We start from the raw sequence: 27984 nt of genomic DNA, 5'->3' as shown, positions 1-27984 counted from the left end.
CCACCACTGCTATATAATATTTAAAGTTTGGTTTGTGTAGTGTGGAAAGAAAAGTAGAAGCAAGCCCTCTAATTATGCATTTATTGAACAGAAAAAAAAAAAAAAGCCACTGCAGTGAATACCTGAAGACATACATCAGCATCAAAATATAAAAAAGCAAAATGTTTTAAAAATGTTAATTACGAGTCCCTCCTTTTAAATAGTTTTTTTTGTCGTATTAACACGGTTGAAAAAAAGGGAAAAAAACGTCTACATGTTTCAAATGAAATGAATAACCTCACATAAATGAAATATCTTCAAATTGTATGGACTTGTTAAAACAAATAAAGCTATCATCCCGGGAGCTTTTGTGATTTAGTATTTTTGAAAACTGAAAACATTTTAGCCCCCTCCCAAAACTGATGTTTTTACCTCCATATTTGATCAAAAAGAGAAAAAAAACATTAAATAAAAGTGTGAATCTCCAAATGTGTGTAATTTTGTATACCCAACATAAAAAAAAACTAACCCAAAAAAGCAGCTCATCTCTGGATGGTGAGCACATGTAATATAAAAACATAAAAATTACAGTCATTATACCCAGTGTGTGAATGGATTTATATGTATATATATATATTTCGGTATATACATAGCCTACAAGATTAATATACAGCAGTTCAGTATAAAAAAAATGGCATGCGTTTTAACTTACACACTCCAGAGATTTAGCGTGCGGAAATGAATAAAAAAAAAAAAAAAACACTGTAGTTGTCGCAGAGTATCAAACGAGTCATTCTGTGAGCGTGCGTCATTAAAAGTCAGGCAGAAAAAAAAAAAGTGACTTTTGCAAATTTTATAAAACTTGCACACACAGTGAACACACAAGGTGAGGTGAACAAACAAAGGCACTGATGGACATGAGCTCTATCGTATATATTTTAGTGTGTGTGTGTGTTTTTCTTCTATGACTCGTTTCACTGGTAAGGACACAATGCGGATTAGCACCTCCAGGACATCTGCTCAAATGGCTTCCCATGTTGGTGTTGCCATTTGGTATTTCGGTAAACTGTCCCTGGCGTCCTCCAGTTTGGCCAGAACCCACTGAAAAGACAACGAGTCAGAACCTTCTAACCCGAGCGAGCATGAAGAGGATTATAGCGAAAGACGACGACTCACCGTGGCGATCTCGGGCGTTTTGAAGTTAATGATCTTGCCGAACTCTTTGGCGTGAAACACCGACTTGACTCGCTCCTGCACACGGTACAAAAAAAAAAAAAAAGATTGATTTAAAAGTCAAACAGTGATATTCAACATCCTGTTGGAATACAAATGTTGGGGGGAGGAAAAAAAAAGAAGAATGTCAATAGAGATTTGCAATACTTTTTGATATTTTTCCCCCCCTCAGTTTTTCAATAAATAAATAAATAAAGAAATAACTGCACTCACCTTGGCCTCGATGCGCAGCCGTCGGTTCTCCACAATGGTGGGCGCCTTGGTGAACTCGTCAAACAAGTACTGCCACTCGCAGATGAGCTGACCGAATGTTCCCGTGGTTACGAAGAAAACACCCCTTGGATGGCAAAAAGCAAGATCATCAAGGGAAGCCATCAATAACGTCACTAACCATCAAGCGGGGAGCGAGTACTTACTTCTTGGTGATCATGAGGAAGTCCGAGTCGTTGACTTTAGCGTGAGCAAAGTAACGGTACTTCGCAAAACGACCGTTCTCGATTTTCTGTAGAGAGAGACGTAACATACAAATCACACCTACACTAAAACGACTATTTGCAGCGAGGTCTTGCGGCCTTGTCGGTAGGGTTGAGAAACAAAGACAATGAGTGGCAGGGTTAGGGTTAAAAATGTCAAAAACTTTATTGAACGAAATGGTGGGAAACTGGGACAAGATGGGAAAACAACAATGGAACATGGCAGAAACATCAAAACAGAAATGGTGAAAAGCAAAAGGGTCAAATCCCCACACGTGAAATAGAATATTACAAGAACGCGTAGCCGCTTACAAATACAATAAATGTATCTCACCCTATCAAGAATTTTGGCAGGACAAAAATAATCTAACTGTGCTTAACCAATTGGTTTTAGAGAAGCCCCATTGAAGTGCGTTAATGCAAATGCTTTCAGTGAGCACTCGACTTCTTACTCCCTTCATTGAAGAGTAAATAATTGTCAATTTTTTTTTTTTTTGAGCTCGGCGCGCTATCTGTCTTCCTCATCCTCACAATCCTCCTCCTCCTCCTCCTCATTCTCATCACCACAATCATCGTCATTGTCAGTGACGTCACTGAGGTTCAAGCTACTCTGTGGATATGACAAGAAAAAAGGTGGTCAAGTAAGACACACGACTAAACAAAACCGTCGGGCCACGACGACGGTCCGCAAAGTCACTCGCTAACCGTCTGATCAAACCTCTCAGAACTGCGTCATAATGACCAAAGTCACCATTCTGACCTCAGAACTTCTCAAATCCATCCAAGGCAAATTGCGCCCCTTAAACTCAAGTATCAAGTGCCATTGTAAGCATTGCGGCGTCATCGAATATGCGTAATTGTAGGGCGATGTGACCTCATTAACTGCCATTGACGGGTATAGACGTCAATGATTTTAACTGGGCTGGCAGTTAACATCATTGACGTGACCCAGTGCACGTGGGTCTCGGTCCTACCTGAAGCATTTGACTTCCGATGCCCTCCCTCTGCTTATACGGCCGTATCACGCCGTCTTCGTGGATGAAGCGAGGGGGGCGCAGGGATTGGATGTCCTGCGATGTCTCTGCCGCCCTAAAATGGACGCACAGATTCCATACGCGGGTTCAACGAGCGCGTGACTCACTTTGCAAGTTGTTCTCAATTGGACCAACCTCTTGATGCCTTGAAAGGTGCTGCTGGCCATGTCGATGATGCCTCCGGTGGGCCTGGCGACGGCACCCACCAGGCCTTTGCCGACTCCTTTGAAGAAGCCCGCCGCGCCTTCCTTTTGGGCTCCTGAAGAGCAACGCCATTTGACACACTTTTAAAAGACATTGTAAAACTTATTCAAAAACTTTCGCTGCCAGCTTAGCTGACAGTTCAATGAACGGCTAAAAAGTGCAAACGTAATATAGCCTAGCAAACCTTTAATGGGTTTGGTGACAATGCCTGTTATTCCGCTGACGAATCCCTGACGAGAAAAACATCCCAAGTTAGCCATTGCTTCTTGTCAACATGTCATTGTGGTGGTGCAATCTGTACCGAGACCAATCCTTTGCCACCCCTGGTGAGCCCCTCTCGGAGGCTACTGGGCTGCTTGTTCATGGTCTCTCGCCTCTTCTGCTGGTACTCTTCATCCATGGTCATGGCGGCCACGCCCTTGGCCATGGCGCCCGTGATCCTGGAGGCAGCACCTGCTATGCCCCCTGGGGTGTGCACGGGTTTCATAGTTTGTCAACTAGTAGTCATAGTCAACTAAAATTGAAATGGTCTTCAAATACCCCCCAAAAAAACCCCGCATTAAACAACTCTTTAGACATCAGTTCATTTCATGAAATTGGACTGAAATCTGAAGACATCTTATATTGTCAATATATTGAACAAATCCATTGAAAACGGACTAAAACCAGAAATCAATCCATTGTAAATCATACTCGCTTACCAACAGCTCCTCCTACGAGGGCCTTCACTCCGAGCGCCATCCCTTCCACAAACTCCTCTGGCCCCTGGATCGCGCCCTGGGGAACACCAAAACGCAAACGTAACCACGTTAATACAACGGTGCGCATTCATTTGACACCATTTTGACTTTTTGTCATCCCAATGGTGAAAAAAAACAACAACTTTGTCATACGGTACGGAAATGATGTACTTGGACTTTCCTTCTTACCTGATAGGGCTCGTAGAAGAAGGCCTCCACTCCCTCAGACAGCCCTCGGATCAGACCGAATGGATTACCCAACACATCTAGGCCCAGCACCAGCACATACATTTGCTTGATTGCCTGAAATATACAGTGGTACCTTGTCTTACAAGTTGAATTCATTCTGGGCCCACATTGGCATTTCTCAGTGCAACTTGGAATCGAAAAAACGAAAGATCACCATGGTTACCTGTTTGGAATAATGCCTGACGACTTCCCACTGGAGCTGCTGGGTGGTGCAGAACTGGAACGTCAACTCAAAGAAAGCAAGCCTGACGCAAACGACATTGGATAGTGAGGCATCGATGATGTGACTTTTTTTGGTCGCGAATCATCGGCACATACTTGAAAACGACATCTTGCACATCGGTGAGCGTGGCGCCGATGCTCTTGAGCAACAGGTTGAGTGACTGCACGGGGATGAGTTCCCTTTCCCTCTTTTCCTTCAGGCCGTCCTCGCCGCCCGTGCTCAGAGAGAAACTCAAGTGGAGCTGGCAAAAAAAAAAAAAAAAAGCCTCAGGAGATTATTTTTATGTGCAAAATTAAAGTTTTTTTTTTTTTTTTTAACCGGCTGGAAAAACACAAAAACAAGACAGAACACAAATTAACACCGTACCTTGATGGGGGAAATGTGGAAGTACTCGTAAAGGCTGATGGGCGTGTTATCAGCGGCGGAAACGTGGTTCAGCTCATTCTTTATATACTCCACATCTTTCTCAAAAAGTTCCACCTTAAAAAATAAATAAAAAAAAGCAAGTGAATAAACACAAGTGCTCAAGCCGTAGGTCCAACGATACGAGTTGAGGACCGGACCGGACCTCCTGTTGGACGCTGGTGATGTTGGCATCCTCTGGGGTGAACAGCTCCAGGATTGCATAGAGGAAGCCCAGATCCAGTTTCAGATCCATTTCTTGGATCAGCACCATGAAGTACCTGAGGAGAAAGTGAGCGCAGTAAAGTAGTGCATGTGTTCATTTTGCTATAGTTGGTTCAATAAAGTGACTAAAAGTGAGACATTACAACATTGTACATTCTAACTAATCATGATAAGAAATATCATAAAATTAAAAATGAGCTCCTGTTCTTACTTGATGCGGGAAATGTTAGAGTGGCCTGCAGCCCTGGTGACAATGCTGAGATCAGTCAGAGGCTTGGGTTCTGTGAGAAATGGCAAAATACGTCAAAAGAGACAAAAACAAGGAATAAGGAGGGGGAGAAAAATAAAAATGAAATGGTGAGCTCAACGGACCTGAATCCATGGTGACGGACTTTGGAAGCTTCACCGGGTAAAAAACGAAGGGGAAGATGGCTCCTGGGAGCTGATTCTGGATCTGTGCCACGTACGTCGAAAATAATACATTGAGGACACTTTTTGTAGTAAGTTGGCTTCGCAGTGACGGGGAGTCTGACCTGGATGTGATGGATTTGGACCCGGTAGGCACTCTGGCGAGGCGAGACGCGGTACTCCACATTGACGGCCGGAAGAAAGTGCCTTCTGAGAGGGGCGTCGCACGGCTGCAGCAATCGCATGTCTGTTCCGTTGGGTGACAGGCACACCTGCCGGAAAATGGACAAATAGTTAGAGATATATCAAAATAGTTAGAGATATATAGTTATCCATATTGATATGTGTGTGACCTGGAAGCTGTTATCCAGGTCGACGATGGCTTTGTCGACAGGCCCGGATTCAATGTACTGCTTGAAGTGTTTCTCCAACATCTTAGCCGCCTCGGCGCTCATGGGCTTCCAGCGGTTCTTCTTCTTGGGCTTCAGTTCCCACACCACATCAGAACTGCAACAGAAGGATAGGGGTGGGCACAAAAACGCGACGCGGTACCAGGAGACGTACCTGGTGATACCGATGTAGGAGACCTCCTGGCCGCTGCTGTTGTTGACCAGCGAAACGCCCACGTTGTAGAGCGAAAGTACGATTTCCTGCTGGGCCAACTGTGCCTTCTCGCTCTCGCACAGCAGATTGTAAATGCGCCGCTCCTCGGTGAACAGCACCGTGCGCTGAAGACCTTGGGGACCACAGCCGCGCATTTCTTTCGGGACTCTATTGCCAGACGTGCGGTATTGATTTTACCTTCGTAGAGGGAGACGACAAAAAGCTTGCCTTCCTTCCCCAAGTCCTCATGCAGATCCTGTGGATGCGAGAAAGCCAGGAGGGTTGCAACACACTCACATGCTCATTTGACATGCACCTGTGGCTAAAAAGCAAAGCGTGGAGAGTCTGTGTGCAGTCGATGAATAGCGTCATCATTGATAACAGACTCTCAAATATACGCATACATTGCTTAATTTCTTGCCTCTTTGTATTATTAATATCATTATTATTTTTTTTGTTATTTTATTATGAATGATTATGATGATGATGATTATTAATAGTATTATTGATTATTATTATTGTATAGCTACAGCAGCAAGTTTTTTTTTTTCCATGCACCTCTTCGCTTTTAAGCTTCCCACTGTATTTGCCGCAATTCCAGCAAAGTTCCCGGGAACCCGTGGGCTTGTTCCAAGTGTAATGCACGGCTTTCCCCGCCTCCAGCTCTTCCACTTCTTCGGGCTTCTGGGAACTGCAAACGGCAAAGAAAAGACATCAAAGACAGGAAATCACATCATGATCAGAAAGAAAAAAAAAAAAAAACAACAACAACAAAACAAAAAAACCCTCCCTGGATGCAAACGAAATGGGCCGCCATATGACAGACCCCTGAGCCACCGAGAATGTACTACCATGGAAAACCCTCCAATCCAAAGAAGCTGTCTCAAACATCCTAACAAAGAGGAATTGACAGAGCTGACCAGCGAAAGATGCAAGAGAAGCAATTCCGCCGGAAGATTCTCATGATTTGATATTGATGATGATTTGACACTAAGTAACGCATTAGACGAGATCACACTTATTCCTCCTTTTCTACCTGTCCTCATCCACTGAGAAAGAGAGGTCCAGCAGCTCATTGGGCACCCATGCTGACTCTGTCTGTATGCTGCATGACCCACAACACACACACACACACACACATACACACAAAGCATATAAACACACTTGAAAAAATGAGCTCAACTCGCTGTAGAAATCTGCTACACTTCCCGTATACACTCGATTGTATTACGGAGGTGGTAGCAGGGCCTTACGACTTATTTTGCGGCGCGCTTTCGAAGCATTCTTATCTACTTAATATTCAGCGTCGTGGGAATGCCGTTACACTGCAAACTGAAGTAGCGATGAGCAAATCCTCGTACCTTTTCAAATGGTGATAAGGGATCATCAAGGTGCAGGCTAAAAGCATCGTAAGTAAGAGTTGTGGCTTCGAAAGCAAATGGCTGACTTGGATGATAACAATGAAATGGCAGTTGACATATTTCTGGTTGTCAATGACTCACCTCTGATAGAACTGCAAAGTTTGGTCTTTCGTGTGGTTGATAATAAGGAAAGGGGCCGCGCCATCGTGGTAGTCGGAGAATCGGATGGTGGCCGAGTGCTCCGATACGTTGACGTCGACGACGATCCCGCCCACCTAAGACAAAAAAAAAAAAAAAGATCACAATTGAAGCTAATGTTTCCTTTGAAGTCGGACGCTCGTCCATTTTGTTGGCCTTACGTTGTTATCCAAGTGCAGCAATAAGCAGTTCTCCGGACGCGAGAAGTTGATCACGCGTGGCGGAGACAGACAACCTTCTACTTTCACTTTCACGAGTTTGGCATCATTTTCCGGCCAGAAGGGAATGGCGGACTAAAAGATGAAGAAAACTGACAATTTTGAAGGACTCACCTTTTGATTGTCAACGCGTAATATGATGGCAGGCTCTGACCTGTTCAGGCGGGACCACGGTCCAGCTCTCCTGGCCCTCCTCGCATACAAAGATGGTCTGCTTGGTCCGGTTGACCAGCAGGTAGAACGGCATGAAGGTCACGATGCGGGTGAGACTGAAGCTGCTGGTGTCGATCTTCACTCCAACCTGACGGATGACGGAGAGAGGTGAGCCGAATGGATCAAAGGTTGTTTTGCTCTTTTTGAGCGGGATCGTATCTCAGCTGACGCTCACCAGATAATCTTTATACTGGCCTTTGCATTTCACATCTCCGTAGCTCCCGACGGTGTCCAGTGAAAAATCATCGGAGTGTTCGCTTTCCGAGATCATGAGGCGAACCTGAGAGAAACGAGAAATACGATTTAAGCTTCGTAATGGTTGAATTCCTCAACGATCGACTTGCCTTGTTGTTCTTCAGGAAGTAACGAGGTTTGAAGGAGAAGAGCAGCGGCATGTCGTAATCCAGCGGGTGCTTGCGGTGGATGTCGTCCGCCTTGTACTGCAGCAGCCTGCCCGTCTTGTTCACCATCCAGTACGGCGAGTGGATGGCCACCACCGTCTGGCCCTGCTCGTACTTGACGTGGACGGCGATGTCCAGCTCCACCCGCCGCCTCTCCGTCCCCTCGCAGACGTCGTCCTCCTCCAGGCGGAGGGACTGGAACACGGTGAAGGTGATCTCCTCCTGCTCGCTGCGGAGGCTGTTGAAAAAAAGACAAGAAGCTAGAGAACCGTAGACTATTTCAAAAAGTATCTTTTTTTTTCAGACCTGTACTGAGCAGACCAGTCTTGAGCGAGGTAGTCAATCAGGCAGAGGTCCAGGCTGGACTGGTCGATAACGGCAGTGTGAAGTTGGGCGGAGTGGCCCGGGGTCAGCGTGGACTCCGGCCCGCACTCGCTACCGTCCTGTTAAGTGGATTCGTCGCAGTTTAGTCTTTTTGTAAGTACGCAGACTCTCGGAATAGCCATACGTTGAGTTTGTAGGTGACGGGGTAAGGCAGCAGATTCCGTAGCAGCACGCAAGGCCACAAATGGAGAACAAAGGGCACGTCAAAGTTGTCCCCCACGCCGCCAGTGTCTTTGAACGTCACCGCGTCCTTCACAGGCACGATGTTGACCGTCAGCACGCCGCCCAGGTTGCCGCTGCGGCGGCACCGTTGCTCAATGTGAGCTTTGGGCTGCTGGAGGTCCATGTCGTTGTAGCTGAAGCCCTCAGAGCACTCAAACTGGTCGCCACCTTCACCCGTGACGGGCTGGAGGCTCAGCTCAGACCTGAGAGGAAAGGAAAGTGTGACTTAGGGATTCGCCACACTAATTGAAAGCATAATTTGGCTTTTTTTTTTTTTTTTTTAAATATATAATTTTTTGGGGGCTTTTTTTTTTTTTTAAATATATATATTTTTTCTGCTGCCAATGAAAATAAATTCCATGCCGTCTTTGACAACCCTTTGCTCCGCCCCTAACAACCAACAAAAGCCAGACTTGCCGTGATGTCCAATAATTTGCACGGAACAGGACCAGGTAATGCTAAGTGAATTCTACTTTAATGAAAGCGTGCCACCTATGTGTTACTAAGACAATTGTGAACTGTTATAGATTGTGACAAAATGTGTGTTCACTTACCCGTACGAGACCAGAGGGACACAAAACTCCTCTGTCGGTAACGACGTACCCAAATACGTCGAGCCCTCGAACACTTTAAAGGGGATGTCGAAATGGTTGATGATCTGCAGGGGGGGGGAAAGAAAAAAAAAAAAAAAATCAAAAATACTCTGATGTATAACACACACGTCTGCGTCGTGGTACCTGGAAAGGCGAGCGGATCTTGATGTACTTGCTGCCTTCCGAGGAATAAACCTGACACACCAGGAAGCGGGGGGCCCCCGACACCTCGTGCATGACTCTGTACATTCTCCGTCCGACCTTGATCAAGGGGATCATGCTGGCGGACGTGTGGCCCGCTGGAGCTGGACCAAACGGCACAATGTCAGTCAGTACACAATGAAATTCATCCCAGAAATGATCGGTTGGACGTACTCGGCTGTATGTAGCAGTCCTTTTCGTTCAGGGAGGTCATTGCCGAGAACTGGTCCGATTCGGTGGTGACGGAGTAGTCCATCCCGAGCGTTTGGCCGTCCTGCAGCTCGACCGTGTGGTCGTTGCTGTGCGTGGCGACGGGGGAAAACATGTCGCTGTACTGGACAAACACGGGCAGGCCCAGGCGGTTCTTTACGACAAACGGAGCCTCGTCTTTCTGGAAGCATTCGGCCGTCTCCTTGGCGGCCTCGGCAAAAGCCTGCGGCGAAGGAATGTGGTCAAAGATCTCCAGACGATGTTGGATATTTTGCACTTCTCACCATGCCCAGGTTGCTCAGCATGGCAAGGCCACATTTGGAGAGGGTGATGTTGAGCTGGTCCATGCTGCTGATCACAATGACAGTCTTGTAGTCTGGGACGTTGTAGTCCACCTCATCTGCCCACTCCGCGTTCTTTAAGGGCTTTGTTTTCATCTGCTTGTACAAATCACAAACAATCAATCCAGGTTGATTGAGTTCAAACTAAATGAAATCCGTATTTTCAAGTAAAAAAAAAATACTAATTTGCTAAATTCAGAATACTGCCACAATTGACCAAACTCGAATAATTATTAGTAAATGACGCAGAGAAAATCCAGATTTTTTTTTTTTTAAATAAATAATTTTACCAAGCCAGCAGTCAGTAACGTTACAAGACTGCGTACGTCTCGTGCGTGCGTGCAGGCAGGGCGTGTGTGTATAACTACGTTAAATTCCAGTCTCCAGGGTCTCCCGGGTCCATCTCTCGTCTCATCCTCTAATGGCTCCAGCAGCGGCTCCCACACTCCCACCACCTCGTTGTAGTAATGGACCTGAACATGATCATGAACGTGAGCGCTACCTTGCTGAGCTCGGCTCAAATAAAGCAAGTCAAAGTATTGCAGGAATTAGATTTGAACTCGTGTCATCTGCCATACCTCTAAATTCAGCTCACTCCTCAAGTTGATGAGCGTGGACCAGTTTTTGACATCTCCTTGGAAGGAGGATTTTGCTAGAAGCATGGGCACGGTGCGGTGCCCCACCCCGGCCTCCAACGTCACGCAGATTGATTTGATGTCCATCTGAGAAGGAAGGACGGACGGACAGCCCGTCGAATCAAAATTTCAGTGGAGCTATTTCAATGGAGGCTTTTACCTTAAGCGACTCCCCCTGTGGAATCAACGGGGCCGCAGCTTTCGTGCTGGCTTCTCCCTGCTCCTCCAGGAACCAAAGTTTGAGCTCCTTCCAGCCCCGTTTCTCCCACATGTCCACAGGGACGGGACTTTCGAGCGCCTCCGTGGTCTCTTGGGTGGGTGTCAGGGCCGAGTGGATGGAGAGGACCGTCTTGATGATGATGGGTGAAACCTGAAATTCCATGAAGTGCACATATTTTCCCATGGAAATATCCGGCAATCAAATCAAATACAATTTAAAATAACAATAAATGAAATTTAAAAAAAAATCAAATTGAATCCATGTCAGCGGCAGCAGTCAGCGCTCACCAACCTTGAGTGTGAGAGAGTTGATGGAGATGTCCATAATTTGCGGAGACGTAGGTGTCTGACAACTCTGAAAGGACACCTGGCATGGCTGCAAAACCGTGGTCACGTTGTGAAGCCTCTTCTCCCTTAGGAACGGGCAGGCCACCACCTAAAATGAACACAGAAACGGCCGGCGCCGTCCAAAAGGCTCTCCGGCACCACGCAAACGGCGTCGTACCTTGAGGTCTTTGATGGCGGCCGTCATCTTTGAGCTCTCCTCGTCGTTTGTGATGACTAACTCGCACTGCGTGGTCATCACCAATGCCAGCCCGTCGGCGCGCGTCAGGTCGGCCACAAAAACGATCTCCGGGTTTCGCACCACCACGTTCATTTTCGACTTGGACACCTTGGTTGGAGCAGGAACTGAGCCGGAAATACCAAAAAAGACAAGTCGTGAGCAATCACAGTCCATCCATCTGGAGTTTGTCTCAAAGCCACTCACTTGATTCCTCTTGCTGAGCGGGGGTGTTGTTGTTATCTACCGGCGCCGGGGTGTTCTTGGCTCGCGGCCTTTCGGCAAAACCCTCCTTGGTGGCGTTGAGGAAAATATCCGTCACGGTGAGGAGGAACTCCATGCTGGCGCACAGGTACACGTCTTGAACCACCGTGTCTAAGGCGCTGCCTTCGTGGCTCTGCCGGTAGGTGACCTCCACCATCATGTTCTTTTCCGTTCCGGGACGCATGCCCATCATCCTAAAACGGGGGAAAGCTTGCTTGATGAACTCAACTGTTTCATCCAGGCCCGGGAATTAAGCGCAGTAGCGAAGGATTTGTACGTTCCCATGTGCCACCGCTCTAATTTTGTTACCTTGGGCTGACCGTCTTGCTATTTGGCCTCTTGTCATCGAGGAGGCAGGTAGACAATCGGACGGCGGCCTTCATGGAGCTGTCGGAGTACATGGTGAAGGAGGTGGAGATGGTGCCCAGGGTGAACTCGCCAAGTTTCAGTTCATCATTGTGCGGCTCCACATGGAGAAGCTGGTGAAGATGGCGATAGTGAGCGATCCCAACGCGCCAATCACGGCACGCCTCGACTTTGACCTGATCACCTCGTTCACGTTGGGCTTGAACAGGACCAGCGCCATGGAGTCAATCTTGAAATCTCCTTTCATGGTAGTCTTCAGCTTGACGCTCTTCTGCGTCTCCACCACGGCTGCCGTCACCACCGTGTTGCCTAACATAACGGAGAATGTCAAAGAGGTTTTCGCTCACTTTGTGGACTTCTGAGGACTTACCGTTGGGTCTGTCTGCGTTTCCGGAGCTGGGCCGCTCCTTGTCAGAAGTCGAGTCTTCAGCGGGGGCGGGCGCAGTGCCAGAATTCTCCGAGAGGTTTTCACTGAGAGTCCGGAAGATAACCACCATGTCATCCTGGCTGAGGTTCAACTGTTTGGCGAGAGACACAAACCATACTAAGAAAAACTCTTTTTTCTCCACAGAGCACAGTCGGTTCAAAAGTTTTTTTTGCAGCCCAGAAAGTGTTGCGCATGACATTGAAAAGTGTCAAACACTAAAATGGATTACTTACGCTCAAAGGCATAAGATGAGCGGTGATCTCAATGTCGGGGATGCTTTGGTACCAGTTGGACGAAAGATTCCTCTGAATCTCCACTTCCAGGCTGATTGGTTGCAACAGGTCGCTTTCACCCCGAAACACTCCATTCACTAATGTTGTCCTGCATTAAAAAAATAAAAACAATACTTGGCCCTTACAGCAAGATGTTTGTTATTTCTCTGCAAACCTTGCTTGCGCAAAGTGCAAATCATACCGATACATCTTTAGATCCGTGAGCTTGACTTCCATGATGTCCACCACAGGTGGGATCTTGCTGTGACTCTTGGAAGGCTGCATGGCAAAGTGATTCTTGACCGCCAGGAAACCTAGATCGGCCACCAGCACGTTGGGGGACGAGGACGACTGCGGCACAAAGATGACGGGCGCTTTGAAGCGGACGTTGAGGGCCACGCGCGTGCTGCGCTTCGACAGCTCCTTCACGCCCGACGCCGCCTTTTCGGCCGCCTGATGGGTCACTTCGGCCACAGCCTCTTTGGCCTCCTGGAAGTTGTTTACGAAGGCCTGTGGGAGTGGAGTGAAAAAGTGTGATGGAAGACCAAAAAAAAAAAAAACCCCCACACGATTCTCACCAGTATGGAGGACAAGAACTTGTTGAGGAAGACGACTTGGATACATCCCACTGTCAACGTGACCGAGGTGTCAACCTGAGACATGTCGAGGTAGGCGTCGCCTTCTGTGGCGTCTGTGTGGTTGATCATCTGGAAGGCAAACACCTCCCTGTCTGCGATGGACACGGCCTGAGAGCGGAGACAACAATAGAAAGTCAAAACGGCAGCCATGACGGTTGAGAGGAGAAGAACTCGCAGTACCTTCTTATAGAAGGCCGTCTCGTCACAGTCAAACACGATGATGTTCTTCAGATTGGCCAGGACCTTCATCTCTCGCTTCCTCATCAAAACCTCCGAAACCAGGCCTGACGAAGATAAGGGGACAATTTTGGGGAACAACTACAAATGATTTTTGTAGACCATGCGAGAAAATGCTCCATTTCTGAATGATACCTTCGATTCTGATCTCCGAGATCATGGATGTCTGCCCTCGAATGTAAACCTTCAGAGAGCGGAGATCGGCTCGGAGGTGCGTGTTGATGACGGCCGCCGCCTTGGAATTCTTTGGTACTGTGAGAGCGGATGGACTCGTTAAAAGAGGGGGGAAAAAAACCCCGCTTTTGTCACAGAGGGTGGGTCTGAAAAGTATGCACGTTTATGTTTCCTTGGAATCAAATGATTTCATTCAAAGTTCCCATTACTTTTTCTCTTGGCAACGGTGGCCTCCTTCTTGCCCTCCTCCAGCTCCTCTTCCTCGGGGATGACGGCCAGCTCCTTCTGTCCGGCCTCCTCCTGCTGGGTGGACTGCGGCATCAGTCCGCTGAGGTAGTTCATGGTGTTGAGGAGCGCCTCCGTGTGGAGATTCACGTCCAGAGACGAGAAGGTCACCTGACGGCAAGCACCGGACGTCATTGGAGGACGACCGTAAGACTTTACCCGACTTTACCTTGATGACTTGCTCGGTGTTGTTGTGCAGGGACTTGAACTCGGGCCCGTTTTTGTCAGCCTAAAAGCACATCAATGGTTAGAAAGAAAAAAAAAAAAAGAAAAAAAACTTGGGAAATCATCTTACAAGCCACTAACTTACATGTATATACTCCAGTGTAAGCATGTCGACCTCGTTGTTATCCAAAGTAGTGATGAGTTGAATTTCCTTGTTTTGCGAATCTACATAAATGGGAGCAAGCAAATATAAACAGCAAATATTATATATATGTATTAAATATTTGACACAGCAGGACTGCGACTTTTCAGGGCCAAAAAAACCCACCTGTGTATTCGGGACACCTGAGGCAGATCTCCTTGAGGTAAGTGTTGGATGTCATGTCAAAGGTGCGTATTTTCAGCTCCGTGCCCAGGCCCTCCACCTCCAAGTGGAGCACGGGCACCTCCTGATAGCTATCAGTAAGGCGACACAACTGGACGGAGAACTAGAAGAAAAAATGGAAATTAGACAGCTCACGATGTCACAAAAATTCAGGATAGCTCACAGAGAGACGCATTACCTCGCTGATTTCAAATGCCATGAGAAAGTCGGTCATGTTCTTCGGACGCTCCTCCAGCGCCGGACCCTTCCGTCTGTTCAGGTCGGCGTAGCGCAGCGGCATGGGATTGTCGAATAAGAACTGCTGCCCCGTGACGGGAGAGCTGGGGGCGTCGTAGAACAAGTCTTCTTCGGACCCTGAGGGGAACAAAACCGTTGAGCGGGTGTAATTGCAAACGACAGGAGTCGTGGGGCTGTCCGAGCTCACCGAGCGAAGAAATGCTGATGGACTCGCACGACTCGAAAAGCATAGAGGAGCGTTGGTCGGCCAACTGCAGACGTCTCTTCATGGAAAGCTGCGGTGTGAACTGCTTGGACTTGGAAGGAGACGGCGCGCGTTATGTCAACATGTGTGATAGTAATATTTAACTTTTCCCGAGTTGGTGTTGCCCTCACCCTTGAATGCGGGGGCGCGCTAGCATTGGGCGGAGCAGGATTCGTCTGCGGCCGCGGGATGCTGTCCAACAACTCGAGAACGTTCCGAAGTTTAACGTCGGAGATCCGGAGGGAGAGCAGAGGGAGCTCTCCGGACAGTTTGTATCTGTGGGATTAAGACGCAATCAACTGGTGCAATTTGGTCATCATCGTTTCTACACTTACTTTGCCATGCGCGAGTCTTTGACCACCATGGCCCTGCTGAACTCCATTTTCAAATCCACCGGCTCCAAAATGTGGAGCGGCGACTGCCTCTGCATGCGAGCCTTTTTCCAGTTGTTGTCTTTAGCGGGGAAAAGATTTGAACAGCGTTTATTTAACGATTCACGTCGGATGAATCGCCTGTGATCAATTGACTGTATTGGCCAAATTTTGCTTGCTCGTGGCATCTACCTGGTTTGCTGAAAAGGAATTGCAGGTTATTGAGCTGGAGGTCGAAGCTGTCGTAAGCTCTTTGCATGATGTCTTCGATTGTGCTGGAGCACGCCGACAGCTGAGGCAGATTCTTTTTGGACTGACTGGACATCTACGTAGAAAGTCCCATTTTAGAAGCACGCGTTTGGAAATGAGGCTTTAAGAAAATTCCTGGCCGGCAAATTTGCCCTCACCTGCAAGTGTCCGAGATCCAGCAACACAATGTTCTGAGTGCCGTCATAGAAGCCCGTCTGTGGGATGATGACGTAAGAGGCCAACAGGTTCACCTTCAGGTCCAGCACCTTCTGAGTCTCGATCACATACATTAGCCCTACCAAAAAAAAAACAGATGTTGTTATACGTGAATACGAAGCAACAAAAAGATATTTTTGATGGCTAAGCGACCGACCGGTGGCTGTACGATCTCGGAACTGCTCCAGTTTCATGAGCGTGGCGTTGGTGAGTTCGTCCAGCTGCAGGTCGTCAGGAGGCCTGAAGACCGCGGCCGTGGCGTTCACCGTCATCTGTACGCAGTCAGACATGTTGCCACTTTGGTCCGCACGGGACAACAAACGACAGCCGGCTGCACTCACGGCGTCGTAGATGATTTCCAGCGGCTGCGATTCCACGAAGAGCCGTTGATTGGCACGCTGATCCAGAGGATTGGTCTCGAAAAACAGGCTGAGCAGCGGACTCCCCGTTCCCGTGCCGACCGTCCTGGACGACAGGAGGGTGGGAGCGGGCCGGCCGCTTGCCAGACCCGTGACCTCGAACAAACTGAGCTCGGCTGTGAATCTGCAGAGATTGGGGTTTTTTGTTTTTTCCTTCTCATGACAACTGAACACAAACATATGTCAACGACGGTCAAAGACTGTGACACACTTGATGGCTTGTGCGCCGGATCGTTGCGTCAGGGAAGACATCAGCTCCCCGACAGTCAACTTGATGATCTCGTCTTTGTCTTTGCTGTCCTTGATAGAGACACTCAGCTTCTCCATGTGGAATTTCACCTTCATGTCCTCAAACTAGAAGAGAATATACACAGCAATGGAAGTTTGAAACTCTTACGGGGGCAAATGATGCAAAACTGACATTGTTTGGATACAAATAGTTGGATCTCGGAAATGGCTGCTCGCACATTAAGTTTGAAATTCCGCAAACAAATTTGGTGAGCTTAGTATTTTTCCGAAATGTGCGAGGGAGTGAGCCTTTCTAAATGATACCCTATTGTGACGTCACAAGCTGGCAGATTTCTACGATAGAATAAACCCCGCCTCTCGCTCAAAGTCAGCTAGAAGACAAAAAGCGCGATAAAAAAAAAAAAAAAAAAAAAATGGACGGACGGACGAAAGACGAAATTTGTAACGTGTGTGGGAAGAGACTCACCTCCTTTGGATAAATAGAATTAGCGGCCGTCTCACTGTATCCGATGGCGGCGTAGAGCCTGGCTTTCTCAGCGGAGGTCAACAGCTCATCAAATCCTGTGTGAAAACATATTGATAGAAGGGATGGGCCGAGGAAGTCATGCACCATTTCCTCCACCTCATGACCTTACCTCCTCCTGCGCTCTTGACCTCCTCTGGTTGAGAGTCAGGCTCCGCCCCCCAGTTCCACATCCAGCTCACCCACCCTTGAGACTCCTCTTCCTCCATCTTCAAGCCTGGACGGTAAATACGCAAGCCCGCCTTACTCGCCTAAGGAGACAAAGCAAACGTGTCGTATTTGACATGATGCAATGCAATTATGATCGAAATGAGTGTACCTCCACTTCAGCTTGCTGTCTGGCTAGCGTGATGTTAAAAATATCAAGTGTCTTCTCGGGCTCCTGAGAACATACACACACAAGAAATGCTGCTAAGCATGACCTATGGCAGTGACTTTCAGTTCAATCGATTGTCCACCCACTTGCAGTTCCTTGAGAAGTTCCTCGCTGGGTTTCTTGCTGGTGATCTTAATCTTGTAGAGCTCGCGGTAGTGCTTGACCAGCTTGCGGTGCCGCTGGATGTGCGGCCACGACCACATGTGGAGTCGGGGCTTCACGTCCACCTCCAGGATGCTCGTGATGGCGTAGTCCCACCTATAAACGCCACAGCAAAAAAAAAAATTACCCTCGTACAAAAGAGGACGTCCTGTCAGAGAAGAGTGTCTTACCAAATGTTGGAATTGTTGCGAACTAAAACTTCGGGTCTGTATTTTCTGTACGGCAGGTTACGTGACATCAAATCCACCGAGCCCAATAGCTCCAAGATGCTGACGTACTAGAAAGAGGAGCAGTACTTGGGCTGGTTTCTAAAATCATAAACGACACATCGATACAAACACTGCCTACCTACCTGGGGTCTGTTTAGCTCAATGGCCACCTCCCGCAGATTGACCATAAGGTCCACTTTAGGAGAAGAGAAGTCCATGTCTGATCTGGGATTCATGCAAAGCTTTGCATCGGCAGAGATGGGACGGAAAACTGTGGAGCAGCAAAAAAAAAAAAACATTGCAATTTTGTTTGTGCAACCGATTTATTGCTGAGGCCATTTTATGAATGGATTTTGCCTGATTTTTTTTTACGCAAGAAAAATGTGCAGAGGGCTTAACTGGAATTGGTGCAAACGTGTTCTGACACTCACTGAAATCGTGGTCTGTAGGACAGGAGCCTTTGAGGAGCAGGCTATTTTGAAGACATTGCTAAAAAAAGACCAAGAAAAAAAGAGCTGATGCATTTTTCACCTGCTTAAGTTTTTTTTATTTTTATCTACACAGTGTAACACGTAAAAACAATCTCCAACATTTTTGACTTACCAAAGCCTTGTCCGGGCTGTAATTGGAGAAGAGTGCAGAGTTGACATTCCAGTAGGCAAACAATTTGTCCAGCTGAACCAACTGAGAGGAAGGAAGCAGCAATTAGAGCAATGCATGCCCATATAACCATCACATTAGACACTCACAGCGAGAAACTTAAAACAGGAGAACAAAAACAAAGAATGTCTTTCCTACCTTGTAGAAAAGTCTGGCATTTTCATCCAAGAGAGTCGGCTTCCAGTCCTCATCGCAGGTCTACGGGAACAAGGGTCAATTTAATATAAAGGTCAGGGTTTAACATCGGAATACTTTCCGTAGCCGCTTGTAAGTAGCATTGCTCTCACTCTACTAACAATATAACTCGACAAAATGGATGTCAAGTGGGATTACCTGAAGGCTGAGGTTGCTAAGAGAGACTCCGAAGGACAAAGGGCACAGCGGATTGGTGACCTGAGGGAAAGAAATAACTTCTTGTACTTCTTTCCAAAGCACACAAACCAAAAATGTGAGCACTCACGTCGTCCTCATAGCGAATGTGGATATTAGAGATCTTGACTTGAACATTTTTGATGATCTGCGTGACCACCTTCTCCACAAAGGTGTCCTGCTTCTCTTTTGTGGGATTCTCTGTCAAGTAAATCAAATTTGGGAGACTGTCAAACTTGGACCCCAAGCTCTGTGTGCAAGACTGATTCCCCTCCCCCAGCTTTGGGACACAAAGGACTACTAACCGAGCTCTGCGACCTTCAGTTTGGTCTCCTCAATCCTTTGCAGCTCCCTTTGCCGCGCTTCCTGCAGCTGCTTCTCCTCCTTTTCCGCATCGTACTTGATACCTGCAATCATAATAAAGGACTAATCATACAATCATGCAAGATTTTAGTAAGAGCTTCACTAAGCACCTTGCTAATACCAAAACTGCTAATTTCAAATATGTTTGGGGTGTATCGGATCGATTCTATTTTATTGATTGCACCATATATAAGACTGATTAACTTTGCAACAAATACAATCGTACATACTTGCTGTTGGCACAATGAGCAGATAGACGCCATCCAGTGTAGCCCGCACCGACTGGGTGTAAAGGTTCTTCCAGGGAATCTGGAGTTCTAGTTGCCCTATTGAGATGAAATTAGTGAGCAAAAATGTGTCTCCAAATGAAAGCAAGACCTTCAACTAATCAATCTCACCTATGTGTCCTGCTCTCACTTTAAAGGGAATGTCAAGCTGACTCTGTGAGAAGTAAAAAAAAAAAACGACAAAAAAACATAATTGTGTGTGAGAAATATCACATTTCTTCACATGCGTTTGAGCCATGCAACTTACCAAAGCATTCTCCTTAATTTCAAGATTTCGAAGGATGGCATCACCTGCAAAAAATTATATATAAATGTAATGTACCGATTGTTACCATGCACACGCAGCCCTTTAAATGTAGCAAAATAAAGTGTGCACATTCAGTAATGTTACGCTGCCACACGATTGTATTTAAGGTATTTTGTTTGTGTGCAAGGCTTTTCGCTTTAACTCACAAACTGGATAAGGGTGCGACTCTTGTTAATCCTGCGAAACTCGCCCCAGTAATATCTTAGCTTTGCACGGGAAAATGTATTTGAAAAGAATTGCATATCTGTGAGAACTTCTGTTTAATAACTTATCCAGTCTAACAACAGCAATCAGCAGCATTTGAGGGGGGTCGACAAACTGACAGATGACAGCCTGAGGAGCTCCAAGCTAACGACAATCCGACACTAGCACGCTAGCTCGATCGGCGCACGATGGCACCGCCTCGCCAAAGAATAACATCCAAATCGAGTTGATTTACCTCCCCAGATGCCAAGTTTAAGCTGCGAACTGTCAAGGTTGACCACGTAGTCGCCCAGAAATCTGTTGAGAACGTCTACCACGACGCTTTCGAAGACCATTTTGGAGCTCTTCTCATCTACCTGTCACCATGTTTACATTCAGCCGTCTGACTGCTGCTTTGTACGACGTAACGTGCGTGATGGTGGGCGGGGCCGTGACGTCACGCCCACCCCAAGCGGCCACTGGACTGTCTGTACGTACTCCACTAATTTCCTTACAACACATAGACAACTCTTTTATTCAATTAACAATTTATTCCAAGAAAGAAAAATCAAACCGAGTAAACCACCGATGAGGTCACGGCAAACATAATATACTTGCAAAGTGTCCAATCACAGTGGGCTGATGTCATCCCCTACGCCTCTCACGTAAGCGAGTCGCTTTTATTATTCAACTAATATGATTTCATTTCTAATGATGGTTGAAAATTACTAGCTATTAATATGGATCCAACACAACGTTTTATTTGTTTCCATTTTGTTCTTTGAAAAAAAAGAAGAACCATGACCTTGTAACGGTTTCTGATCGGAACCTTTTGCAGTTGCGCATCGTCCCTTCCTCAAAACCTTCCGACTCACCCGGCCGCAAACTGTGTCCAAATTCAAAGACTACGTCCTCGAAGGCTTATTTTCAGGCTACATGACGTCATTTAAAGCTTTCAAAGGACGCAAACTATGAATTTGAACACAGCAATAGAGTAAGCACTTGTGGCCCATTTGTACGATAAGTTATCCACCTTCTTCCGCTAGAGGGCACACTGGAATTGGCTCTTAAACAGTGGCCAGACACCAGTCAGTCTCTTCACCAAATAAATGTCAAGGAGAACACATCAGAAAATGGTTAAAACTTGAAGTGACATCACCACCAGGCTTAAAATTTTAACTTGAGGGCCGGGCAAGATGGCCTTAACATAAAATCGGATTTTGGCCTTTGGTTTATTTCTCTTGATACCAAACAAGCCTTAAGATTTCAACAAGCTGCTTATTTTTCCATCTAATCAAACTAGGAATCACTCAAATGAATACACTACTCAAAACATATTTCTCAATATTTTGATCCAATTTCTGCGATACAACAAGCCTTAATATTAACAACGCTCTGCGATAGTTGTCTGGTAAATACATCATAATGGGAAATAGAATACTCATTGTGTGCGAGATGGAATATGGATGGGAAGAATTAATTGAAGGAGTGTGACAGGGCCCAGAGGTCAGGAGGCTTTTTGCGGATTTGAAGCTTGACTTTATTACGCTAATAAAAGCTAAAGTGCTCACTTGTGATGCAGAGATAAACCATTGCGACTTAGAGGAGGACCTTGCCTTGGATGATATTTTGCAATTCACACTAAAAAGAGAAAATGACAATATTGTTAATTAACATCTTTGCAAACTGGTGCTTAAATGCTTCAATATTTTAATACCGCGCATTTCATTTTAATACTTCTCACGCAAAGATTCACAAATATTCACATTGTGTTTCAGTACAATCCAAATCCCCCTCCAAATTGAGATTCTTTGTCCAAGTCCTCGCAAACATTTTATGTGAACCTTTTTTAATGTCTTGTTTTTTTTTGGTCTCTATACATGTGTTTGAAGCATGTGGGAAGGGCAAACACAACTACAGTTAAAAAAAGACTAGCAGAAATTGCTAAATTAAATGTTCAAACTCTGTAATTTGTGAATTTATTAGGAACAATAGCTATGCTCTGTTTTTTAAAATGAAACAACCAAAGCCGTAAGTTTCACTTAGCAACATGAAATTTGGTGGGCTTGTCTATCATGAGCAGAACCACAAAAAAAGTCCCCAAAAAACATGCGTAACCCCCCCCCGCAAAGTCCACCATTTTGGTTTAAAGACGCTATTTTTGGGTTATTTTTTAATTTTATTTCCAGGGACCTGCAAAATCTAACTAGTCCTTGAGATGTTTTGTTGATTGATACAACATTTCAATATTTGAAGTCGAGATGCGACCCTAAATCCCTCCCAAATTTTCACCTCATTTGCCAAAGCATTAGAATGAAGTTTGATTCGCCGCCCTTTTCAACTTTTACACTTAATATTAGTCTTGTTTGTGGTTATAGATCGGTCAAGATGGGTGTTAATCACTGACTTGCAAATGAATCTCCAACCAATTATGTTTTGCAGCTTGTATGAGGTACGGTGATTAAGAAGAAAATTAAAATGCTCGTTATCGGTAAAACAACGCATGTCGGATTTACACTTGTGGCCCTTGTGAAGGGTGCTTAATTCCCACTAATGCCCCATTGCCTATGCAACACTGTCGTTTCACTTGTGACACGAACACACCTCTGACCCCCATGTTTTATTCAGTCGTTCAAAAGACTCATATTTCTCATTTTCAACTCAAATTTTATACAGTGATCCGTTGTGTTATATTACTGTCGCAAATATGGAAAAACAAAAGCAGGATGTTTACTCACTTACGGTCTTGTGTAGCCATTTCTAGTTCCGTTATTTTCAATGGGGACAAAAAAGTTGGTCGACCCAGCCTTTTTTGGCACTTAACCACTATTTATCTGTTTGCTGCAAAAAAATAAAGCCCTCATACTGTAATTCAACAGATCACAGAGGGCACTAATGTCTGCATTATTACTCCTCTTATTGTGTCTTAATTGGTGCCATTTAATTATACTGTAGTGCAGCGAGGCTTATTAGAGCCTGCAAATTAGGGAATTAACACACACATGCACGCTTGTCGTCATTGACGCCGATTGAGATTTCAAGATTTGTGGTGGAGAAAAAAAAAAAAAATCCTGTCTTCACTTTTTCTTGAAATTAGCTGTTCTCCTCTTCACAACAGGTTTTGAAAAAGACACGAGAATTACAATTACAATTTGCTGAGAGCTTCACTGTAATATTAAACTTTGATGTCAAGTGGCGACCTTAATATCATACCGTGGGCCACAAATGGACCTCTGGCCATGAGTTTGAGACCCCTGTGCTAACATCTTACAGTGCCTCATTATAGATACTTGATTAGAGTATAACCATTTGAAAAAAAAAGAAGTCTGAAAACAATTTACATTTGACATATTTATAGTAAACTTTTCTTACGTAAAAAAACCCAAATGAGATCGAGATTTAATTTTTTTTAACTCACTACCATTCAGATACGTACTACTTTTTTTTTTTAACTGAATTGGGAGGAACGGGAACTCAAGAAATAAGTCATTATTAGAGCAGACTTTTTTTTTTATTATTAAAATAATCTGAAACTAGTCCACCCTGCTGATTAACTGAACACTCGACAGGAGAACAGAGGTCACCACCGTGTTGATGTGTGTGCTCCACTTGCCCTAACACCAAATAGGTTTTTAATTATTTTTTTTCCCATCGCTCCCACGCCTTCGTCTTCTCTTGTCCGGCTGGTGCATGTCAATTATTTGTTCAGAGGCTGGTGTGACACTGGAGTGGTGTGTGGTGGTGGGGGGGCATCTCCAGGAGCCTTTGGGATGCTAAGCAGGGAGGATGGCAGAGCTTGAATCTAAGTCACTCTCAGTGATGCTTTGTGCATAGAGAGGAGAGGAGGCGAGCTTCAAAGCCACCGTTTAAACGCCGTCAAACAAAACTTGATCCCGATCCCCGTTTGAAGTGCGCATCCATTTATTTGGGACATCAGCTCCGACCGTGCGTGCGTGTGTGAGCCATGTTTTCGAGTGTTTTGCGCGAGATGGAAAAAAGTTATGATTCAAATCAGGTCAGGCTCGCTTTTAATCATGCTCACTATGTTTTGGATTTTCAGATGAACATCCAAATCACATTGTGTGAGCATATTCTGTACTTGTATTTGCACAAAGGGGAAAGTCATCTGACCATATCATCACTTTACAAACTCAATATTTTGTATGAGTCTTGTCACTCAAGCAACTTCAGTAAAATAATGGGATCACATGCAGCTAATGTGTGTGTTTTACGAGGAAACACAATGTTATTGACCTTATCCCCCCCCCCCTAACATTTTGATATCAAAATCATTTTTATCATAACAAATTGATTCAACTAATTTCCTCATAAGACTCAGGCTGATATTTTCACTGGCCCAAAATATGCACGTAAATAAATAACACTTGAGGACCATCATTTGTGAATTCTTTATAAATCTTCAGATAAATATTTCTCATACAAGCAATACACTGCTACAACCAAGCATATAAAAATGACGAATGGAGGAAAATGCATTTGTCGTCAATAAAATGTACATTGAATTTGAGAGAAACTTTCCGACTACATTTTCTTTGGGTTCAGCGTGTCTGATTGTACTATTTAGTAAGACATGGCAAATGCAGTAAATCAAATGTGCAAACAAAAAGATACAATCGGCCTATACAAATCTTTTTTCACCCTCTTTTGCCGCGCCGTCATCCACCGTGCGATTAAGACAGAAGGAGGGCCGGGTGCAGGAGGTTGCCTTTCCCCTCCAGAGCGTCACCGTGGTGGCTTGAGGAGGAGGTGGAGCTGCTAGAAGAGGACATCCCGCTCAGACCGTGTGACATGAGCGTCGGCGTGGGCTTTATCGGCACCGGCACGGCGGGTAGCCCGGGCCCGTTGGCACTGTGGTGATACAGGCTTTTGGTCGGGACCCCGAAGGGCACGTACTCCGGGGACGGCGCCAGAGGCTCGGAGAGCATCCCGACGTGGGGCCACACGGAGGTCATCAGCTGAGGGGGCACCGGGTAGCCCAGATGGTGCATGACCGAGGTGAGGGGCACCACGCCCTTGTAGTCGCGGCCTATGATGTTCTCGATGGCGAACGGGTGTTTGAAGACACCCGGCTGGGCGCAGGGGATGCCCGGGTAGCCTTGGAAGTGGGCGGGCGGCGTGGGCGGGTGCATGAGGGGCAGGCGGCCGGGGGGCTCCCGCTGCTCCGGCTTGTGATGATGATGGTGGTGATGGTGGAAGTAGTGCAACATGGGCGAGCTCTTGCACGCCGCCAGCACCTTGAAACGCTTGCGGCGGCGCAGGAAGCTACCGTTCTCAAACATGTCGCCGCAGTCCGGGTGCAGGGCCCAGAAGCTGCCCTTGCCCGGCTGGTCGGGCCGTCGCGGAATCTTGATGAAGCAGTCGTTGAAGGAGAGATTGTGCCGCAGGGAGTTCTGCCAGCGCTGCGTGTTGTCCCTGTAGTAGGGAAAGCGCTCCATGATGAACTTGTAAATGTCGCTCAGGGGGAGCATCTTGTCTTGGGAGTTCTGGATGGCCATGGCCGTGAGGGAGATGTACGAATAGGGAGGCTTCTGGTCACTGTAGGAGTTTTTCCCTGGTCGTGGCATGACTTCTTTTTTGTTTTTCCTTTTTAACTTCAAAGCGGCCTTTTCAGAGTAACTACCCCACGGAGAGATTGGTCCCGAATGTCTGAGCCATCGGAGGAGCGGCAATGAAGAGTTAGCAAACTTGGCAGCCTTCCGACATCACCTGAGGAGAAAAACCCTGGTGCAAAAAAAGTGCAAGTCCTCGCCTAATAGTTGCCATAGATGTCCTCTCGTTGCCTGCTCGCAAGCCGTGTGGTCCAACTTTGGTCTCGCTCTCCTCCTCATATGCGATGCTCCCGCTTCCAATTGTATTGTGTGTGTGTGTGTGTGTGTGTGTGTGTGAGACCCCCGCAGGTCTGTGAGGCTGCTATTATCCAGACACTTTAAAAATGACACGCAAGGGTAGTTGTGAATGGATGTGTGGGAGGGGGAGAGAGAAAGAGAGAGAGTGAGAGAGACTTATGAATAAAAATGAAGAATGAGGAGGGTATTTAAAAAAATTCCCTATTGGCACAAGAAACATTGTCAGGAGATATGCAGCTTTTTAGTATTGATCGATACCACAGTAAATATACAGTTTTGTGACTTTCAAGTATTTTCTTCCATGACTAGGCTCCTGAATCATTTACTCATAATAAACTAATTTTACTCATCAAAATCAATCAAAACGCTATTTATTTGTCCAAAAAGTCTTTGTATTGTACAAAAGCTTAGAAGAGAATATAACATAAATGTATCTTGTCAAATGTTATTACTATTTTAGCCGAGTGTGCATTTAAGGGGCGTGGCCTTGTGAGGGACACCAGCAGCAGGAGTTGCTCCTTAATTGAGTCTTCTCATTTTACATTTGAGTGTTTGACTATTCGACCACACGCGAGGGCATTGTTCATGTCGTCGTCGTTTTGTGACGTCACCACATGGATAGAAGTGATAAAAAGTAAAGTGACAATCGATCGTAAAAACGATCGAGCAGCACGCTGGATGAGACCGTTGGCATGTGCGCCTCACAGTCGAACTGTTCTGGGTTCGAATCTAAAATCTCATAGTGATTCACTCCAAAGCTGTGTTTGTTTATTCTTTGTTTCTCTCACATATAGAAGCTCCAAAAGCGCGTGCATGAAGAAATATGTCACACAGCGTCGAACGCGTCAGCTTTAAAGAGACCTCAGGTCACTCAGCGTTAAACAATTAAACTCGGAAAGGGACCGACAACCATTCAGCATGATTATCTTTTGTTAATGTCCAACTTCGATGTGCGCGCTTCAAAGGTAAAGACACGAACGGCGGCCTCGCTTAAATGTGCTCGACTGCACTTTGCGACTTTGCAAACAATAAATCATGTCTTCCTTTGCGCACCATCATCACTGCGCTCACACACACGCACGCCGCCGTTGATTAATTGCAGGGCAGGCCGTCCAGCGGCTGTCTGTCTGCTCAAACACTCTCGGGCGGATCCTACAAGGATGTAAACAAACTTCACGTCGACTCTCGGTGGAGAACCACCCTCGCCCCTCTTCCGTGCTGTAACGATACACATCCTTCTTTGGCCAGGTGTCATGGCTGGGGGTCCTTGACAGTCTTCTCGCGGGGTGGATGCGGGGGCCCACCCGAATACATTGCAATAATTAAGCCTTTGGTGAGTTTGGCCTCCTCGGAGAGGAAGTCCAACAATGTAATTAAGGGGCGAGCGTCGGGTATGAATATTCAGAAAAAAAGAAAAAAAGAAAAACCCCACCGTCAGTTAATTAGCCGCCTCGCACACGACGCCACTCAAAAGGTCAGCTGAGGTGACGTCAGGAACATATTTATAAAAAAAAATCGGGAAAATGTTTTTAATATATTCACAAGCCGTACGTGTTTTTCTTGTCTTTATTCCTCCTCTTCTCGGTTTGTTTTGATTTTCCCGCACCGTGCGGGAAGGCCCCTTGCCGGTCTCATAAAAAAAAAAAAAAAAAAAAAAAGGTGCTCTTTATGCTCAGGAAAGATCAATATTAAATCTGTTTTCACAAAGGGCGCTGTTAAACAGACACCATGGCAGATCTGCATAACAAAATTAATTAACACAAACGCACACATACACACACACACACACACACACATGAAAACGCCAAACTCCTGGACAAATATCTGGTTGTAAAGCACACCTTCTGGGCATAGCCAACATATGTCGGAATTATCCCTAATTGACTAATTACATAAATTACTCATTAAGTTTACAGCACATCAATTATAAAAGATGTATCAATTAATTT

General features: G+C 46.0%; 2 protein-coding genes across 4 annotated transcripts; both read right to left on the bottom strand.

The window, feature by feature from the left end:
- Positions 1 to 65: 65 nt before the first annotated feature.
- vps13a (vacuolar protein sorting 13 homolog A) lies at positions 66 to 20595 on the bottom strand. 3 transcript variants are annotated; one of them, XM_037258471.1, is made up of 76 exons: positions 20425 to 20595; positions 19926 to 19969; positions 19790 to 19832; positions 19622 to 19717; positions 19334 to 19435; positions 19120 to 19229; positions 18993 to 19052; positions 18798 to 18857; positions 18603 to 18683; positions 18431 to 18488; positions 18143 to 18270; positions 17961 to 18067; positions 17715 to 17886; positions 17572 to 17634; positions 17365 to 17503; positions 17196 to 17290; positions 16692 to 16834; positions 16403 to 16604; positions 16219 to 16333; positions 16004 to 16140; positions 15789 to 15921; positions 15561 to 15678; positions 15357 to 15501; positions 15169 to 15277; positions 14923 to 15098; positions 14688 to 14847; positions 14505 to 14584; positions 14364 to 14423; positions 14119 to 14305; positions 13871 to 13987; positions 13679 to 13782; positions 13439 to 13606; positions 13063 to 13370; positions 12822 to 12969; positions 12532 to 12679; positions 12346 to 12470; positions 12105 to 12274; positions 11739 to 11989; positions 11475 to 11659; positions 11262 to 11405; positions 10911 to 11120; positions 10694 to 10837; positions 10484 to 10588; positions 10059 to 10211; positions 9739 to 9997; positions 9508 to 9668; positions 9325 to 9428; positions 8673 to 8973; positions 8471 to 8607; positions 8108 to 8402; positions 7939 to 8043; positions 7705 to 7851; positions 7494 to 7625; positions 7276 to 7409; positions 6810 to 6878; positions 6332 to 6464; positions 5972 to 6029; positions 5735 to 5906; positions 5524 to 5677; positions 5296 to 5442; positions 5135 to 5216; positions 4974 to 5043; positions 4704 to 4818; positions 4502 to 4615; positions 4231 to 4376; positions 4076 to 4157; positions 3853 to 3966; positions 3625 to 3700; positions 3225 to 3388; positions 3108 to 3153; positions 2855 to 2978; positions 2660 to 2774; positions 1629 to 1714; positions 1426 to 1549; positions 1156 to 1230; positions 66 to 1080 (listed from the first exon to the last, which is right to left on the bottom strand). In XM_037258471.1, the coding sequence occupies exons 1-76, from the start codon at positions 20522 to 20524 to the stop codon at positions 1000 to 1002; spliced, it is 9825 nt and encodes a 3274-aa protein (XP_037114366.1). In that variant the 5' UTR covers positions 20525 to 20595; the 3' UTR covers positions 66 to 999. The 3 variants fall into 3 exon arrangements, with proteins under 3 accessions (XP_037114366.1, XP_037114368.1, XP_037114369.1); XM_037258473.1 differs by lacking the exon at positions 6810 to 6878; XM_037258474.1 differs by lacking the exons at positions 66 to 1080; positions 1156 to 1230; positions 1426 to 1549; positions 1629 to 1714 and adding an exon at positions 1829 to 2295.
- A 3911-nt stretch (positions 20596 to 24506) lies between these two features.
- On the bottom strand, positions 24507 to 25979 carry foxb2 (forkhead box B2). The gene has a single exon (XM_037258675.1). It carries the CDS (start codon positions 25751 to 25753, stop codon positions 24860 to 24862), a length of 894 nt encoding a protein of 297 aa, XP_037114570.1. The 5' UTR covers positions 25754 to 25979; the 3' UTR covers positions 24507 to 24859.
- Positions 25980 to 27984: the final 2005 nt, after the last annotated feature.

This window comes from Syngnathus acus, chromosome 9, assembly GCF_901709675.1.
Source record: "Syngnathus acus chromosome 9, fSynAcu1.2, whole genome shotgun sequence".
NCBI classification, from domain to species: Eukaryota; Metazoa; Chordata; class Actinopteri; order Syngnathiformes; family Syngnathidae; genus Syngnathus; species Syngnathus acus.
Note: the sequence above shows the minus strand (reverse complement) of the source record. Positions and strands in the feature narration are given on the sequence as shown.

Excerpts from the sequence above, each read along its gene's own strand:
- vps13a (XM_037258471.1), bottom strand. The coding sequence starts at position 20,524 with ATGGTCTTCGAAAGCGTCGTGGTAGACGTTCTCAACAGATTTCTGGGC. Across the intron at positions 4,616-4,703 it reads TCACCAGCGTCCAACAGGAG|GTGGAACTTTTTGAGAAAGA; the intron begins GTCCGGTCCGGT and ends TTATTTTTTAAG. Across the intron at positions 4,377-4,501 it reads TCCACATTTCCCCCATCAAG|CTCCACTTGAGTTTCTCTCT; the intron begins GTACGGTGTTAA and ends TTTTTTTGCCAG.
- foxb2 (XM_037258675.1), bottom strand. The coding sequence starts at position 25,753 with ATGCCACGACCAGGGAAAAACTCCTACAGTGACCAGAAGCCTCCCTAT.